At 38.2% G+C, this 17327-nt stretch overlaps 1 protein-coding gene across 7 annotated transcripts in view; it reads left to right on the top strand.

Annotated features, from left to right (window-relative positions):
* ZNF385B (zinc finger protein 385B) overlaps window positions 1-17327 on the top strand; it is a 400251-nt gene that overhangs the window by 91541 nt on the left and 291383 nt on the right. For 4 of the 7 annotated variants that reach the window (XM_035304439.3, XM_008998611.4, XM_008998610.4 and 1 more), the window contains exons 2-3: window positions 4592-4743; window positions 5496-5795. In XM_035304439.3, the coding sequence (XP_035160330.1) occupies window positions 5742-5795 (54 nt within the window). In that variant the 5' untranslated portion in view covers window positions 4592-4743; window positions 5496-5741. The remainder of the gene's footprint in view (window positions 1-4591; window positions 4744-5495; window positions 5796-17327) is intronic. The other 3 variants (XM_078327336.1, XM_035304435.3, XM_035304434.3) reach the window with 1 other exon arrangement.

Raw genomic sequence — 17327 nt, 5'->3', positions numbered from 1 at the left:
AAATACTGAAACATTCAATGAAATGAACATTCTCTACTGACCTCTTAATTTTCTCCAAAACTCTATTTTGGGGAAAGGAATTGTTTGTAATCTGGTACTCAGAACTCAACTTTTTGCCTCCCTTTTCAGTAGAAGTTCAGGAGGCAGTACCAGCCATTTTCAACATAAATGGGTAAAAATCAATGCCAGAGCGCCTATCTTCTCCATCTTTGTGTTTTAATCTTTACAAAGTATTGCCCAAACTTTCCCATGGTGCCCAGTGTTCCGGTGCCTGAGAAAGGTGGTTGCAGGAAAGAGCTATTGTCACATGGATGCTGACATAATATACCCATGTTTTCTCAGAATTTGAACTTTAATTACAGGATGAAAGACTTTGTCCTAAACAGTTAGTTTACAGATGAGTGATTGTACTTTTTCCTTGGGGAGCACACTGTTATTACCATTCCTAATCTCCAAATCCAAACAGCTGTCTGCTTAGCCCACATACAAGCTAAAATAATTAGAAAACATTGACCTTGGTTACTGTGTTCACAACCAGTGCTGCACACACATACACCCGACACCCATACTACACGCGGCACATATACCACATGCACTGCCTCCACCATACCCACATACCCCCTGAACTCCCCATACATCCCACACAAATGCCACATATACTACATACCACATGCACACCACACACATACACATCACACACCCACATATACCATACACAATCCACACACATATCACACACACATACTCCACACCTATACACTCCCACACATACCACACACACAATACACATCACATATACCACAGACCACAAACATAAAACACATATGCACACATATCACACTTGTCTGCCACTCTGCTAACCTCACACCCTCCCACACAAATACAGTGCGTTCAGTCAGCCAATATTTGTTAAGTGCCTATTTTATACAAAACATCATCTTAGATGCTGAGGATACAAAGATGAATAAAACATAGTTTTTTTTGTTTGTTTTTTTGAGATGGCGTTTCGCTCTTGTTACCCAGGCTGGAGTGCAATGGCGCAATCTCGGCTCACCACAACCTCTGCCTCCTGGGTTCAGGCAATTCTCCTGCCTCAGCCTCCTGAGTAGCTGGGATTACAGGCACACGCCACCATGCCCAGCTAATTTTTTGTATTTTTAGTAGAGACGGGGTTTCACCATGTTGACCAGGATTGTCTCGATCTCTTGACCTCGTGATCCACCCACCTCGGCCTCCCAAAGTGCTGGGATTACAGGCTTGAGCCACCGCGCCCGGCCAAAACATAGTTTTTATACTCAAGGAGCTTGGCAGGAAAATGTGGATCTTTTCAAAGTGTTGATTGTACTTTGTTGTAACTTCTTGTTTTCTCCTCTGTATTTCTCATTGGATTGTTGGGTCCCCTCAGACATCTCCTTGACCTTGCTCACTGTTTTCTCCCTGGTATCCTGCCCTCTGCCTACCTAGTATATATCAATATCCTGAAATGAGTGACTGAATAAGTAAAACATACATGCCATAAACTATATAAATAATTAAACTAGTAATATAAGAATTGTGTGTTGTGCTAACTTTATGAACACAACGCCTCAGGAGTACAGAGGTGGGAAGAGACCCTGGCGAGGGAGCATCATGAGGACATCAGGAAAAGTGGTAAGCAAGGAAACAGCCATCTTGGATTTGGCAATTAGCAGTGTTGATAGTCAATTTGCAAAGACAAGCACTACTGTGGAAGGGAGTTTCAAGCCAAGTTGTTAGGGGTTAAGGAATGAACAGGAAGTGGATAAAACTGATTGACTTGAGTTGAGGAATGAGCCTTTTCACACTTACATAAAAGGAAGGCAGTCTCTTAACTTATTCTCCATCTGATACGACCACTCTGAGTCAAATAATGTATTGCTGTACATGTGCAACAGAGATGTCTTTACCTCCAGATCAGTTTCCTGTCTTTTTTTAAAAAAATTATTATAGAAAACAATTGGATAACATGGTGAGAAATGCCAGATGTAGATGACGGGGGATGGAGGCAGCAAACCACATTGCCATGTGTGTACCTCTGCAACAATCCCATATGATCTGCACATGTACCCCAGAACCTAAAGTACAATAAAAAATAAGTAAATTATGATGAATTCAACAAAAAAAAAGAAAAGAAAACAATTGGATAGCAATGCAGGTCAGGGCCAGTCCTAGGGAATGTTGTAATACTGGAAGTTTCCTGATGGATCGCTTCCTGGTGATTTAAATTCACTCCTTAGGATATTCCCTGATTGTCCAATTTGAATTCAAAGCTCTTTTCTCTAAAAAAGACACAAGGACCAACCTTTTCTTATTCTTTCACCTGTACTAAAATATCTTATTCTCTTATGAATGTTAAGTTGTTGGTCATCTAATTTTGTAAAATAATACAAAAATGAAAGCATAGAATGTTTGGTTCAGTTGTCCTGACTATTCTTACACTGATTCCTGGCAATCCAAAGTACAGCGCTGCCCACTGCTCTGTTTAAAATCAGAACCCCCGAAGGTCCTTCTCTCCCATGCAAGTGAAACATGTAATTAAGATAGTCTGATGAAAAATTTTAAAATAGACAGTGAGATTTTCTCTCTTCTTACATTTAAACTCAATGCTACTTTTCCCTTAGTGAGAAAGCTGACATTATAAATGTTGTCACATTCACACGTATTATAAGCCTAGAAATTTTATCATCTCAGGCCAAAAGTGGATGCCGACACTCTGATATCTTGCCTCTCTGCCACCTCTAGGTCCTTTTCCTAAGACCTCTGCAGCTAAATATACTTTGGTTGCAAGTGGCTGTTAACAGAAGCTGACCTTGTTTTTCCCTGAGAGGGAGGAAAGTGTGAAGCCAGAACTACGACTAATAAATTGGGATTTGGTGAGCAGAGTACATGCCCCACCCCCAGGCATTTGATCTTTTCTAGAGTGGCCCATGAATGTGGTGTTGGAGGTTTGGGCAATCACTTGTGAGAGTAACCCTTGGAGAAGATAAAGTAGGGTTGATACTGGTACTCCGAAGAGGTTACAGAATTCTAGAAGAGCCATTTATTTTATATGAAAGATTTCTTTCTTACTACTTAAAATATGTATATTTAAATAAATCAAAAGTAGAATAATTTCCAGGAAAAATGGCAATCACAAAAACACAGGTAACATTGCTTTTTTATAAGATAATGCAAACAAAAAAGTCACAGGAACATTATGATGTATGTCTTGTGTCTGAAATACTATGTGTTAATTTGCAATATGGACAAGCCTGGGTACCTCCAAAGGTTAAATTTTCAGATGAAAGTGTAACAGTTCTCAGCTGGGTCAAGGATCTTGCTTACTTGAGTTGAAATATAAACTTGGGTTTCAATGATTGAGTACGATGGTGCCTGGCCTCATTCTGCAAGGTTAAACGTTATTGGCTTTTCTTACATTTCACAGTGGATTAGTTTTCTAGAAAGGACAAACTGTTAGTAATGAGCTCATTTTAAAATTCATTTACTTATTTCAACCAATTCTTATGTTTTAATATTTTAAGAGAAGATATAGATATTTGAACATAACTAACATGGCACTGATATTTCCTTAAGTTTTATGAGAAAAGTGGCTTTGTGATAACATAATATCTTAGGTTTAAGGAATAAAAACAAACATATTTATGTGCAGTTCAAATCCCATTTCAATTATGACTGAATTATTTTCTGTAGCTTAGCTACAGGAACTGCTTAAACCTTGTTTCTGCATAGTTTGAGCAGATGTTAATGCAGGAGCTAAAAGGAATAGATTGACTTGGAAAATTTGTGTAAGAGAGTCCCTTAAAATGGCATCATCAGGTTAAAGTATTGAAAGGGACAATCATAATTAATAATGTCTAAACAACCTTCACAATTGGATGCATGGATATAAACAAGGAGTCTTTGGGGGCCTAGTATACATTAGAATGAATATCTGGTTTTATGGTCAAACCTTTTCTGAATTTTAAACATCCCGCTTGTGAACACTCCAAATATGGACGTGTCTCTAGTAGCGCCTTTCCTTAGAGCTCTGAGCCAACTTGGATCAAAATAACTGTTGAAAGCCAATACCTTGCATCCCCTGAGTCTGTTCTATAAGCAGAAGTCCCTTACAAGCCATAATCCTTCCTTCATATAAACTCTTCATCTTTTATGGCACAACACTGCCACCCCAGACATTCCTTCTCACATGCACCCTTTTCTCTAAATTATAGCCAAATTGTCCTCCCCTTTCTTTTTGGGAAGCATCTTTTTATTTATTCAAATTGTAAACCAAAATGTTGTGATAATCCCACTGATAATTTTGAAAATTCTCATATTCCTGGTATTAACTAAAATGAAAAATTACATGAAATGGCACCAGACAAAATAAAATGTCAAGGCAATCTTCATCAATCAAAGGTCTCAAGGTTCAGAAAATCCCTTTCGAATCTTTCCTTAGTTCATAATCTACCTCTGTACTCTTATCTAAACAAATGAAGAAAACATCAACACTTTAAAATATGCAAAATCATGTCTTATTCTATTTTACTGTTTTTGAATTAGCAGTTTACTAAAATATTATTTTGTGTTTCAGATGTTCTACATTTCAATTCCATCAAATATTAAATTGACGTTTATGGGCTAAACTGGAAACTTAAAAACAATTTGTTTCCCTACAAGGATAAGAAAATATGTCCAAATTCCTGTCGGCTGACTTATAAAGAGACTTTTAGAACACAACCCAATGTAAGTTGCAGACATACAGTGTTTTGGTCTTTGTTAACTCTCCTTCGGTTAAGCCATGTATCTGTTTGTATGTGCCCAGGTATATGCAGATTGTATACACATTTGTGCATACAAATGTGCATACACATGAACATTTTCACAATTCTGGATTCATAACATCATTTATTCCTTCCTTCAATAAAATTTGAATGCCTATTTTGTAAAAGGTGCGGTTGTAGGCTTAAGGGATATCCAGAGTTGAAGTGACTGTCCTCATAGAGCTCATACTCTAATGTGGAGACAGACATAAGCCAAGTAATTGCACAAATATCTAAGAAATGTACACCCTGATAACTGCCATGAAGATAGATCACGTAACACGATATCTGAGCATATAACCACATCTTACCTTGTATTCAGGGTCAAAAAGGGTTTCATGAAGAAGGTTATTTGACAGCTGAGATCTCATGGGCAGGCAGAAGTTAAAAGAGTAAAGAGGGTAGAAGGTGATGGGAAGAGGGGAAAGGATGGAGTATAAAGTGCTCCAGGCAAAAGGAACTTCTGCTCAAAAACTCCAAGGCACAAGGGACTCATGTTCAAAGACTGTACTTGCTTATTTAGGTACTTTTGATGATTTTTTTTTCTAGGAGTAACCACTGAGTAGCTGGGCAACTTTTAGCTTAAAGAAACCATTAAAGATTCATTGTAATGATACTGGAAAATAAGAAGGCATCTATAATTTCAGGAGCACTTGTACTTGTTTTGTTTTTCAGGCATGAGGTACTCCTTAAGCCCTGACAACCATCTTGAAGATGGAATCATGAATATGGCAAATTTTCTACGGGGCTTTGAAGAAAAGGGGATAAAGAGTGACAGGCCTGAGGACCAGTTGAGCAAAGAGAAAAAGAAAATTCTGTTCTCCTTCTGTGAAGTGTGCAACATCCAGCTGAACTCTGCAGCCCAGGCTCAGGTGCATTCCAATGGCAAATCCCACCGCAAACGAGTGAAGCAGCTGAGTGATGGGCAGCCCCCACCGCCAACGCAGACCAGCCCCAGCAGCCACAGCAGCACAGGTAGGAGGCAGTGTTCTGGGCTCCATGTGCTATAGGGAGAAATGGTCCTGGTCTAGAAAATGAAGGATTTAGAACAAGACTTAATTTTTACCTTAAAACTGGGCCACCCTGATAACACGTACTCTTTCTCCTAAAGGTAAAACCCATGAGCTGTTTGTCACCTCTACAAATGTTTGTTACATCCACTGACATATGCACTGGCACACACGTGTACACACACACACACACAATTTGTATATTGGGCCAGAGACTTCCTGTGTCCCCACAATGTGTGAACACTTCTGAATGTATTTTGAAATGTGCTTTAAAATGGATCAGTGATGTCATTTTTTCCCCTCTCAAAATTAGCTTTCTTGGGTTTTCTTTATCCGCTTTCTATTGGGTGGCATACCACTTGATAGTATATAAAAAGCTACAGCTTTATTTATAACATCCTATGATGCAGGAGAGGAGCATTAATCTTGCATGTTAAACTTGTCATATTCTTTTAGAGAGTTGCCAGCAGTGTGCTGGGTGTTCTAACAATAGGAACAGGCACTGCCAAAACCAACGAGGCTTCCCTCTGAAACCCAGCACCATCATGCATCGCTTTCACTTGCCTCTCACCATTTCCTTGTGGGCTGGATAGAGGCAGAGCTCAGGAATTTTTGCATTTTTGCCTCTGCCCTGAATTCTAAATAATCTTTCAAATCCTTTATCTTATCCTTGGGCAGCACCTCTTCCTCTACATTGCTGGTTATTGAGTGTCTTCACTGTGACAGAATTAAAGAAAAATGTGATATTTACCTTTATCTGTGGTGACGATTTCTACAAAAGGCAGGCTTCCTCCCAAGGTTTGAGGTGGGAGGCCAAGATAAGCCTCCTCCCAAATGTGAGGGAAGAGCTCCAAATTCTACTCTAGCAAGGGTTTGCTCTGTAATGAGGCCTCGCTTGAAGTGAGATGATGCAGAGAAAGCATTTGTTGGAATTTCACTCATTGCCGTTACATGGTTATTGGTGTGTTGTAAATAATTTTTATATTTCAAGCCAAACCTAACTACTTTTTACTCAGTTAATGGTTTAATTTCATTAAACTGTTTTTTTCAGTCAATACTTAACATGCTGTGAAAGAAAGTAAAGGAACTTATAGGATATAAGATACATAATTATAATGGCAGAAAAATTATTTTTCCATTTTCTATTATGTTAATTATTCCAAGGTGTATTAATTTACCTATAGTTACATATTAAAAATATAGTTAGTGTTACAGCCAGGCCCAGTGGCTCACACCTGTAATCCCAGTAGTTTGGGAGGCCAAGGCAGGCAGATTGCTTGAGGCCAGGAGTTCAAGACCAGCCTGGGCCACATGGTGAAACCCTGTATCTACTAAAATTACAAAAATTAGATGGGCATGGTGGCACACACTCATAATCCAAGCGACTCAGGAATCTGTGGCAGGAGAATTGTTTGAACCCAGGAGGTGGATTCAAGATTGCACAACTGCACTCCAGCCTGGGCAACAGAGCAAAACTCTTTCTCAAGAAAAAAAGTATATATATGTATATGTGTGTGTATATATATACGTGTACACACACACACATACACACACACACACACACACACACACACATATATATATTTATTTATTTTAGTGTTGGGTTCAAAATGATACCTAAATTAGAGCACAAATAGCCTGAGTAAAGGTTTAAATTACATCTGTTAGAATGTAAATGTCTATAAATATCACAGTCATTAAAAATTATATTTCTGAAGAATACCTCATAATAGGGGAAATTGTCCATGATACAATGCTAAGTGGAACAGCAGGTGGAATATACCTAATGCTATTATGTGTGCATGTGTACACTATCTACTATTTAGAGTCTCCACTTAATGAGGTTCAAGCCTCACATCATTTCATTTTTATTTTGGTCACTTTCCTCAGTTTTGATCTATCAAATTTGTGTTTCCTGCTGGGTAGCAGTTCCCTTAACACCCTCTCAATTCTTAACTTCTCACTTTTGTATATTCAGAAAGATTCTTTGATTTAGTAGATTCAGTTCCATTTATAAAAACAATTATATTGCCAAATTAAGATTTGTCTACATGGACTCTAGAAGTTAGAGTGGAGGGCTGGGCACATGAGCTTCTACCCTGCCCCTGCCTCAGCCTGCTCTTCAGCCTAGTGGTGGGAAACCATAGAAGGATGGAAAGGTAGAGGTTAACCTTACCTTATAGACTCCACAAGGTGGCAATGCTGTTGTTCTTCATTGATGCTTACTATTTTGGCTGTCTCTGTGGGTCATACATGCTCCTAACAGACCCTGTGGATGAAGGGAATCCCCCTAGGTGGTTTCTTAGGCATTGAGAGTCCCTTGTGAGATAGCTACATCTTCCAGCTTACTCATAGTTATTAGCAAAAGGCTTAATTTCTTGACTGTATGTGCCTCTTTCTTCCACACTGGGGTTAGTCCTAGTAAGACTGTGTCCTCTTTTTTCGTATGCATCAATGCCTGGGGCTTGAGGTCAGGCACAGAATCCATCTGAGAATGAACATTCCTCTTGAAAACCTGGAACTGCTGGGGCCCAGGCAGGTACAGGTGGAGTGGACCGTGGGGGGCTTTTCTTTCCTGCTCAGGTAGCACAGGGGAGGCTGGCAAGCCCACTGACAAAGCAGGCACCTAAACAAGAAACAAAATGCCAGTCTTCCTTTTTTACTGTCACTTGGCTTCAGTGAATATTATGGGTTGAATTGTGTTTCTCCACCAAAAAAGAAGATGTATTGGAGTTCTAGTCTCTATTACCTCAGAATAAGATCTTATTTAGAGCTAGGTTCTTTACAGAGGTAATTAAGTTAAAATGAAGTCATTAGGGTGGCTCTAATCCAATATGACTGACATCCTTACAAAAAATAAAGGGAAATTCAGACACAGAGACAGATACACACACAGAGGGAAGATGATATGAGAAGAACTACAGGGAGGCAGCCATCTACAAGCCAAAGAGAGAGTCCTGGAATAGATCCTTCCCTCACAGCCCTTAGAAGGAACCAACCCAACTAACACATTGATTTTTGACTACTGTCCTCCAGAACTATAAGATGATACATTTCTGTTGTGTAAGCCACTTAGTTTGTGGTACTTTTTTACAGTGGCCCCAGAAAACAAACACAGGGAAGAAAATAAAAGCCATTTCACTCCCATAGAGAAAAAAAAATGTAGTAGATATTCTTTCCAAGAAAATGTTATTTTAAGAGGTGACTTCTCCTCTTCTGGGTCAGGTTTATAGTGTTAGAGTTGACATGAATGGGAATTGGGTCCACAGGGTGACAATTGAGTCTTGTTCCTGGGAATAAAAGGTGGGTTACCCCTAACCACTGGAAGTTCCTCTACCAAACTTAGTATTCAGGGTATTTAGAACCTTTAGATCTGAGCTTTAGAACAATAGAAATATCTTTTTTTTTTTTTAATTTAGAGGGAGAGAGAAACAGGAGAAGGAGAGAGAAAGAAACAGCTAACTCTCACACTGGGTGAGAGAAAGAAAAGATGGAATCCAGGAGAGGAAAACAGCTTCCACACTGAATGGAAGGGAAGAGAGAGAGATGGAGTTTAGGAGGGGAAAACAGGCTTCCATGAAGGGAGTGTTTGTGGAAGGAGACCCAAATATGGAGTCCTGAAATATTCTTAGAGTGTACCTCAAACTAGTCTGCTACGTGTGTGTGTGTGTAATCAGTGTACCAAAGTGACTTATGATAAGTAGCAGCAACATCCTTTTCTCAGCACTGTCTACCTAGCCAAATGTTTTATGAATACTCTGGGCTGTGAAGGAGAGAATCAAATGGAAAGGCAAAGTGAGTTGAGGTAACTTAGTTTGCATGTAGAAGATCCCTAATGCTTTCCCCATCCAGTTCCAAGGGGTAAGTGGAAATAACAGAAACCACAGATGGGTCTTGGCTTCTGGACAAAGTAGTTGTGTGTTTCTTCTCACAGGGTCCATAAAGACAGTTTGACCCTGGTGTTCCTGGCCCCTAATAGGGATGGGCTGAAGGACCTGAGGCAGTCTCATAATTCCTGTGGGCTTAGTAAGTGCAGAAGCTGCTGGTTGAGCCTGGGAACCACAGGGAAGTAGTCTTTTCTGTTGGACTGGGACAGTGTCAGGATAATGTTTCCCATGTACCACTGCAAAGATATGCAAATAAATATCTCACAGTTCCTGCATGAACTAATGACTAAATATCAGACAGAAATAAAAATGCCTCAGCAGATGTCCACATGCAGAAGTGACAGCCAGGTCATAAACACTCTTGACTGAGTCCTGGCACCATGTAAGCCCATAACTACCCTCCTCAACCCACCCCAAATCTAGATGCACCTCAGGTAAGTCACAACTGCCTGAAATTAAATAACTATCATCACATGAGACGGAACTTGTACTAGGCAGCATAATTTTTCATTAGCAGGTTTATCCTTAAATATTGGCTACAGGAAACTTTTCAACTAGAAAAAATGATGGAAGAATGAATCTTGGGGCTTTGAGAAGGAAAGAAGAAAGAACAATGGAAAGAATGGACATATGGTACATAGTAAACTACCTGTAGTAAGGTTCTCCAGAGAAACAGAACCAGTAGGAGAAAGGAATTATCTCACACAATTACAGAGATCTCCAGTTCTCAAGATCAGTAGGAAATCTGGAGACCCAGGAGATCCAATGGTGTCATTCCCATCTAAGTCCAAAAAACTTGAGAATCAGAAGATTTTATGGTATAGTTCTAATCTGGGGACTGGCAAATTCAGGACCCAAGAAGAGCTGATGTTTTAATATGAGTCTGAAGGCAGGAAAATAAACTAACATCATAGGTAGAAGGCAGTCAGGCAGGAAGAAATACTGAGAGTAAAGTGTTACAAATATCTGAACATCCACTGACCCAGTCAAGTTGACATATAAAATTAACCATTATGTTATCACTTGCTTCATCAATTTTATAAATCATATTTGATGACTGAAATAAATTATAATCATCTGATCCTAAAAACAATGATATTTAAAAGTAGGGAACTTAAATGCAATAAATTGTCTGCCATAAGTCACATATGTATATCATTATAATATTAATGGCAACCACTATGAAAACTATACAAAGAGATACAACCAAAAATAATATAAATAAATCAAGAGGGAGTCCTAAAAACTGTTCAAGTAAGCCACAGAACAGAAAGAAGAGAGAAACAGAGGACAGAGAACCAAAGGAAAAAACAGAAAGCAAATAATAAAATATTAAACTTAAGTGCTAATATCAATAATTAGTTTAAATGTAAATAGCCTAAATAAATCAATCAAAAGAGTGCATTTTAAAAAATGACCCACGTATATGCTGCTTACAAGAAACTCACTTCAAAATCAATAAGAGATACATTGAAAGTAAAAGAATGGAAAAGAAATGTCATGCAAACAGTAATTTAAAAAATAAAGGCAGGGGTAGCTATATTAATAGCTGATGAAGTAGAAAGGAAAGAAATTTACTAAAGATGGGGGAGATACTATGTACTGATAAAATGTTCAACTCACCAGGAAGACATAATCTTCCTAAATGTTCATGCATCAGATGACAGAGCCTCAAAATACATGAAGCAAAAACTCAGAGCAGAAAAAAGAAATGGATAAATGTACACTTGCAGTTGGGGACCCCTTCTCAGCAACTGATGGGATTATTAAACAGAAAATCAGGAAGAATATAAAAGGTCTGAACAACATAATCAACAAACAAGATCTAATTAATTTATATAGAACTCTACTCAACAACAGTAGAACACTTTTTTCCAAGTGCCTATACAACTATTCACAAAGGTAGACCATATATTGGACCATAACACAAATCTTAATGCATTTGAAAGAACTGTAATCATATACAACATTTTCTCTGACCATAATAAAATCAAGTACAAATTAATAGTAGAAAAACAACAGGAAAATTAAACAGTATGTCTCTTAAATAATCTATGAATCAAAGAAGTCTCAAAGGAAAAACTAGATGACAATGAAAGCACGACATAGTAAAATATGTGGAATGAAGCTAAAGCAGTACTGAGCTAGAAATTTATAGCCTTAAATGCTTATATTTGAAATGAGAAAAGTTCTCAAATAAATAAGTTTCCAACCAAGAAGCTAGAAAAAGAATAGAAAAACCAAACCACAAGCAAACAGAAGGAAGTAATAAAGACCCAGACCAAAAATATATGAACTTGAAAATAGGAAAGCAATAGAGGAAAAGTCAATAAAACAAAAATCTTATTCTTTAAAAAAAATCAATTAAATTTATAAGGTATTAGCAAGACTGATGAGGACAAGAAGAAAGAAGATACCAATGAGATACATGATATTATGAGAGAACTTGCAGCAATAAAAAATATAATAAATACGAAAAACTTGTATTTATAAATTTGACAAGTTATAAGGATGAACCAGTCCTTCAGAAACCATAAATAACTAAAATGCAACTAAAATAAAAATAGACAATCTGTACCAGGTGCAGTGGCTCATGCCTGTAATCCCAACACTTTGGGAGGCTGAGGTGGGTGGGTCACCTGAGGTCAGGTGTTCAGAACATCCTGGACAACATGATGAAACCCCATCTCTTCTAAAAATACAAAAATTAGCCGGGTCTGGTGACACATGCCTGTAATTCCAGCTACTCTGGAGGCTGAGAGAGGAGAATCACTTAAACCCAGGGGGCGTAGGTTGCAGTGAGCTGAGATTGTACCTGGGAGACAGAGAAAGACTCTGTCTCAAAAATAAAAATAAATTTAAAAGTAGACAATCTGAATAGGCCTAGCCATAAAATAAGCTGAATTTATAATTACAAAGCACTTAAAAAACAAATTTCTGGATTCATATGGTTTCAGTGGAGATTTCCACCAAGGATTTTTAAAATTGACACCAATTTTAAACAGTTGCTTTCAGAAAATAGAGGAAGAGGAAATACTTCCCAACTTATTTTATGAGGCTAGTATTAGCCTAATACCAAAATCAGACAAAGATGATATTTTTAAAAACCCACAGAATAGTATCTCATAAACTTCGACTAAAAAATTCTCAGCAAAATATAAGCAAATTGAATCCAGCAATTTATGAAAAGAATTATATACCATAACTAAGTGAGATTTATTCCAGGTATGCAAAACTGGCTCATCATTTAAAAATTAATAATCTACCAGCTGAGCACAGTGGCTCACACCTGTAATCCCAGCACTTTGGGAGGCTAAGGCAGGCAGATCACCTGAGGTCAGCAGTTCAAGACTAGCCTGGCCAACGTGGTGAAACCCCATCTTTACTAAAAACTCACAAAAAAAATTAACCAGGCATGGTGGTGTGTGCCTGTAATCCCAGCTACTCAGGAGGCTGAGGCAGGAGAATCACTTGAACCTGGAAGGTAGAGGTTGCAGTGAGCTGAGATCATGCCACTGCACTCCAGCCTGGGTAACAGAGTGGGACTCTATCTCAAATAATAACAATTAAAATAATTTACCATATCAACAAGCTAAAGAAAAGAATTCATATGATCATATTCATTAATGCCGTAAAAGTATTTGAGAAAACCCAATACACATGTTCAGCAAGCTAGGAATAGAGGGAAACTACCTTGATTTAATGGAAGCATCTAAACAAAGCCTACAGGCAACATCATACTTAATGGTGAAAGACAATGTTTTTCTCCTAAGACCAAAAAGAGGGAAGGATGTCCACTCTCAATTGTCTTACTCAACATGGTTCTGGAAGTTCTAGCCCTATAATAAGGCAAGAAAAACGAAAGAAGTAAAAACCTGTAATCTCAGTACTTTGGGAGACTGAGGAAAGAGGATCACTTGAGCTTAGGAGTTCAAGACCAGCCTGGGTTATACAGTGAGATCCTGTCTCTCCCCACCATCCCTCCAAAAAATAGAAAAAGTTAGCCAGGCATGGTGGTGCACACCTGTAATCCCAGCTACTCAGAAGGCTGTGGTGGGAGGATTGCTTGGGCACAGGAGGTTGAGGATGCAGTGAGCTGCAGTCACACCACTGTGCTCCAAAAGAGTGAGACCCCGTCTCAAGAAAAAAATCACATATTATATTTATACACTAAAAATGAACATATGGAAATCAAAATTTTTAAATGCAATACTATTTATAATCACTTCCAATAAAATGAAATACTTAGATATATACTTAAAAAATAATGTGTAGGATCTGTGTGCTGAAAATTAGAAAATGCCGAGAAAAGAAATTGGAGACCTAAATAAATGGAGAGACATACCATGTGTTTAGAAATCAGGATTGGAAAACTCAACGAGATTGAGATGGAAATTCTCCTTAAACTGATCTATAGTTTTCATGAAATTTCTGTCAAAATCCCAGCAAGTTCTTTTTGTAAACATAGACAAGCTTATGCTAAAATTTATATGAAAAAGCACAGACCTATTAGCTAGTTTAGCTACTAAGACTTGACAAAGAAGAAAAAAGGAGGGACTCTCTCTACCCAATATTGAGGCTTACTGTATATTAAAGTAATCAAGACTGGTTTTATTGTAGAGAGAGAGAGAGAGAGACAGAGAGAGAGACAGGAAAAAGATTAGAGAACCCAGACATAGACCCACACACATATACTCAATTGATTTTTTGATAAAGTTACAAAAGCAAGTCAGTGGAGGAAGAATACATTTTCAACAAATGGTCCTGGACTAATTGAACAGCTATAAGCAAACAAACAAATAACTTAGGTTTAAATCTCACACTATATGAAAAGATTAACTGAAAATGAATTATAGATTTAAATGTAATGACATAAAAATTTAAAACTTCTGATGGCTGCCCCTGAATTCCTGGGCTGTGGCTACATCACTTCAGTCTCTGCTTCTGTTTTCACAGTGTCTTCTGCTCTGTATGTCTGTGTCTTTTCTTCTGTCTCAAATCTCCTTTCTCCTATTTCATAAGGATGCTAGCCATTGGGTTTAGAGCTCACCTGTGTAATCTTGGGTTATTTTCTAATCTCAAGATCCCTAACAATCACATTCTGCAATAAGCCTTTTTGCAAAAAAAGATAGCACTCATGAGTTCCAAGGATTGGATATGAATATCTTTTGGGGGTGACTTGTTAAACAAACTGTGGTATATTTGCAGTAAGGAATACTACTCAACAATAAAAAGGAGTGGACCCTTGATACACACAACTTCAGGGAATTATACTGAGTGGAAAAGGCCAGTCCCTAAAAGATACTGTATAGATTTCATTTGTACAAATAGCAAAATTGTAGAAGTAGAGGACAAATTAGTGGTTGGTAATGGAAAGGGGTGAGTTTCAAGAAAAACGTAGATGTGGATACAAAACTGCAACATGAGAGATCCCTGCTGGGGGATACATGGATCTACACAGAACAACACACACACACACACACACACACACACACACACACACACAAATACAAGTAATACCAGGGAAATCTGAATAAGATTTGTACATCAGATCAATGTCAATATCCTGATTACACCATTATTCTACAGCCTTTAAAAATTTTTACTCTGGGTAGAAGCTGGGCAAGGGTTTCAAGAGAACTCCATTATTTCTTACAACTGCATGTGAATCTCCAATTATCTTAATAAAAATTTCAGTTAACCATTATAATAAAAATGACCACCTAAAACCCCCAGCTTTCTAATAGCATGATTAGAGATAATAGTAAAGACAAACTTGGGTATTTTTGTTATTTTAAATATTATCAAGTTCCTACTTTATGGAGATTAATAAAATATCTTAAGTATCAAGAAAAGATAAATATTTAAATAAGTGAATTGCAATATGCTATGCTAAGAACAATGACAGATCTCCATGTAAGGTAAATATACCACAGAGAAAGGAATGATTAACTTTATGGAGGTCAGAAGGCTTTCCAGAGGAGGTGATCTTTGAGATGAGCATTCAAAGATGAGTTTCAAATTATTCAAGAAAAAAAATTCCAGGTTTAGGGAACAGCAATGCAGATGCATATAGGAACAAACTATAGTTTCTTATTATTGGAGTGAAGTATGATTTGGGGAAAAAGGAATATCCCTTTGTAAAGGTATAAAGGAATTAGAACAGGAAGAAGGGTCTTCTGGTCCTGTGGGAACAGAGGCACAGGAAAAACGGCTGCAAATACATAGATGAGAAAGTCAGAGGCAGCTGCTGGAATTCAGAGCTAAGTTGTCCTGAGTTCTCTCTGTCAATCTGGTTTATGTCAACTAGGAGGCTCTGCATCAATTCCAGACATCTCACTTAGGTATTGCTTCCCCAGCATACCACAAGATTGCAAGCGTATTTTCTGTGACCTATTCACAGCTTCCCAACTCCAGATAAAACTGACCATATTCGTTCTCTATGTAGGGTCGCTAGTGACTAACATCCTGCCCTCTGGTATCCATTCTCATTTAAGATTGAAATTTTAAGACTAAAAAAAAAATCAAGCAAAGAGAATGGAGAAAAGTGATCCAAAGGGAGTGAGTGAGGAGAATGCTCAAAATCTCAACCTGAGGAAAAGCTTGGTGTGTCTAAAAAGCTGAGATGTGGCTGAACTGAGTAAGACAATTATTAATAGAAGGAAACAAAAGAGAGGTGTGGAAAGGTAGGCAGAAGCTTTCAGAAAAAAATTTAAAACAAGTTTTATTTTAATCATGATTCTGTGGGTCAGAAATGTGGGCTGGGCTCAGCAATGTGGTTCTTGTGTTGGACTCACTGGCGGACACCCATGGAGCTGCAGGCTGCTACAGGGTAACTGGGTTAGATGTTTTAGATGGCTTTGCACATGCATCTGGCAGTTGCTGCTGGCTGTAGGCTGGATAGTTCTCACTGGAAGATTAGACCAGGCTCTTCTCTGGTACCCAGCAGTCACCGAGCAGTTCTGCAAGACAGCAAGAATAGAAGCTGCAACTTACTGCCTTCTTTTGGTCAGAGCTAGTCACAAGGTGCTACGGTTTGAATGTTTGTGTCTGTCTAAAATTTATACATTAGAACTTAAACCCCAATGTTTAGTATTAAGAGGTGGTACCTTTGAGAAGTGATTAGACCATGAGGACTCCAACATTATGAAGAGATTAGTGCTCTTATAAAAGAGGCTTCAAGAGCTGCCTGCTCCTTCTGCTTTTCTGCCAAGTGTGAGGATACAGCATTGCTTTCTTCTAGAGGATTCCACAAGGCATCTCTTGGAAGGAGAGAGCAAGTACTCACCAGACACCAAATCTGCTGATACCTTGATCTTGGACTTCTCAGCCTTCAGAAATGTGAGAAGTAAATTTCTGTTATTTAAAAATCAACTCAGTCTGTGGTATTCTGTTATAGCAGCAGGAATGGCCTGAGACACAATGCCAGCTCAAATTCAAGGGATGAAAAAGTAGGATCTGCCTCTTAATTCAACAAGGGGCATATTTTATTTGGCCTTAGAAATTTTTAACTGAGCTTGAGTAGATTTTAAAGTGAGGACATTTGGGGTTGGGGAGAAGATAAGGGTGATAAAACCTGGGTATTTTGCAGCAGGAAGCAGAGTAGTAGT

This window comes from Callithrix jacchus, chromosome 6 (genome assembly GCF_049354715.1).
Source record: "Callithrix jacchus isolate 240 chromosome 6, calJac240_pri, whole genome shotgun sequence".
Lineage (NCBI taxonomy): Eukaryota > Metazoa > Chordata > Mammalia > Primates > Cebidae > Callithrix > Callithrix jacchus.
This window is presented reverse-complemented; position numbering and strand designations above follow the sequence as displayed.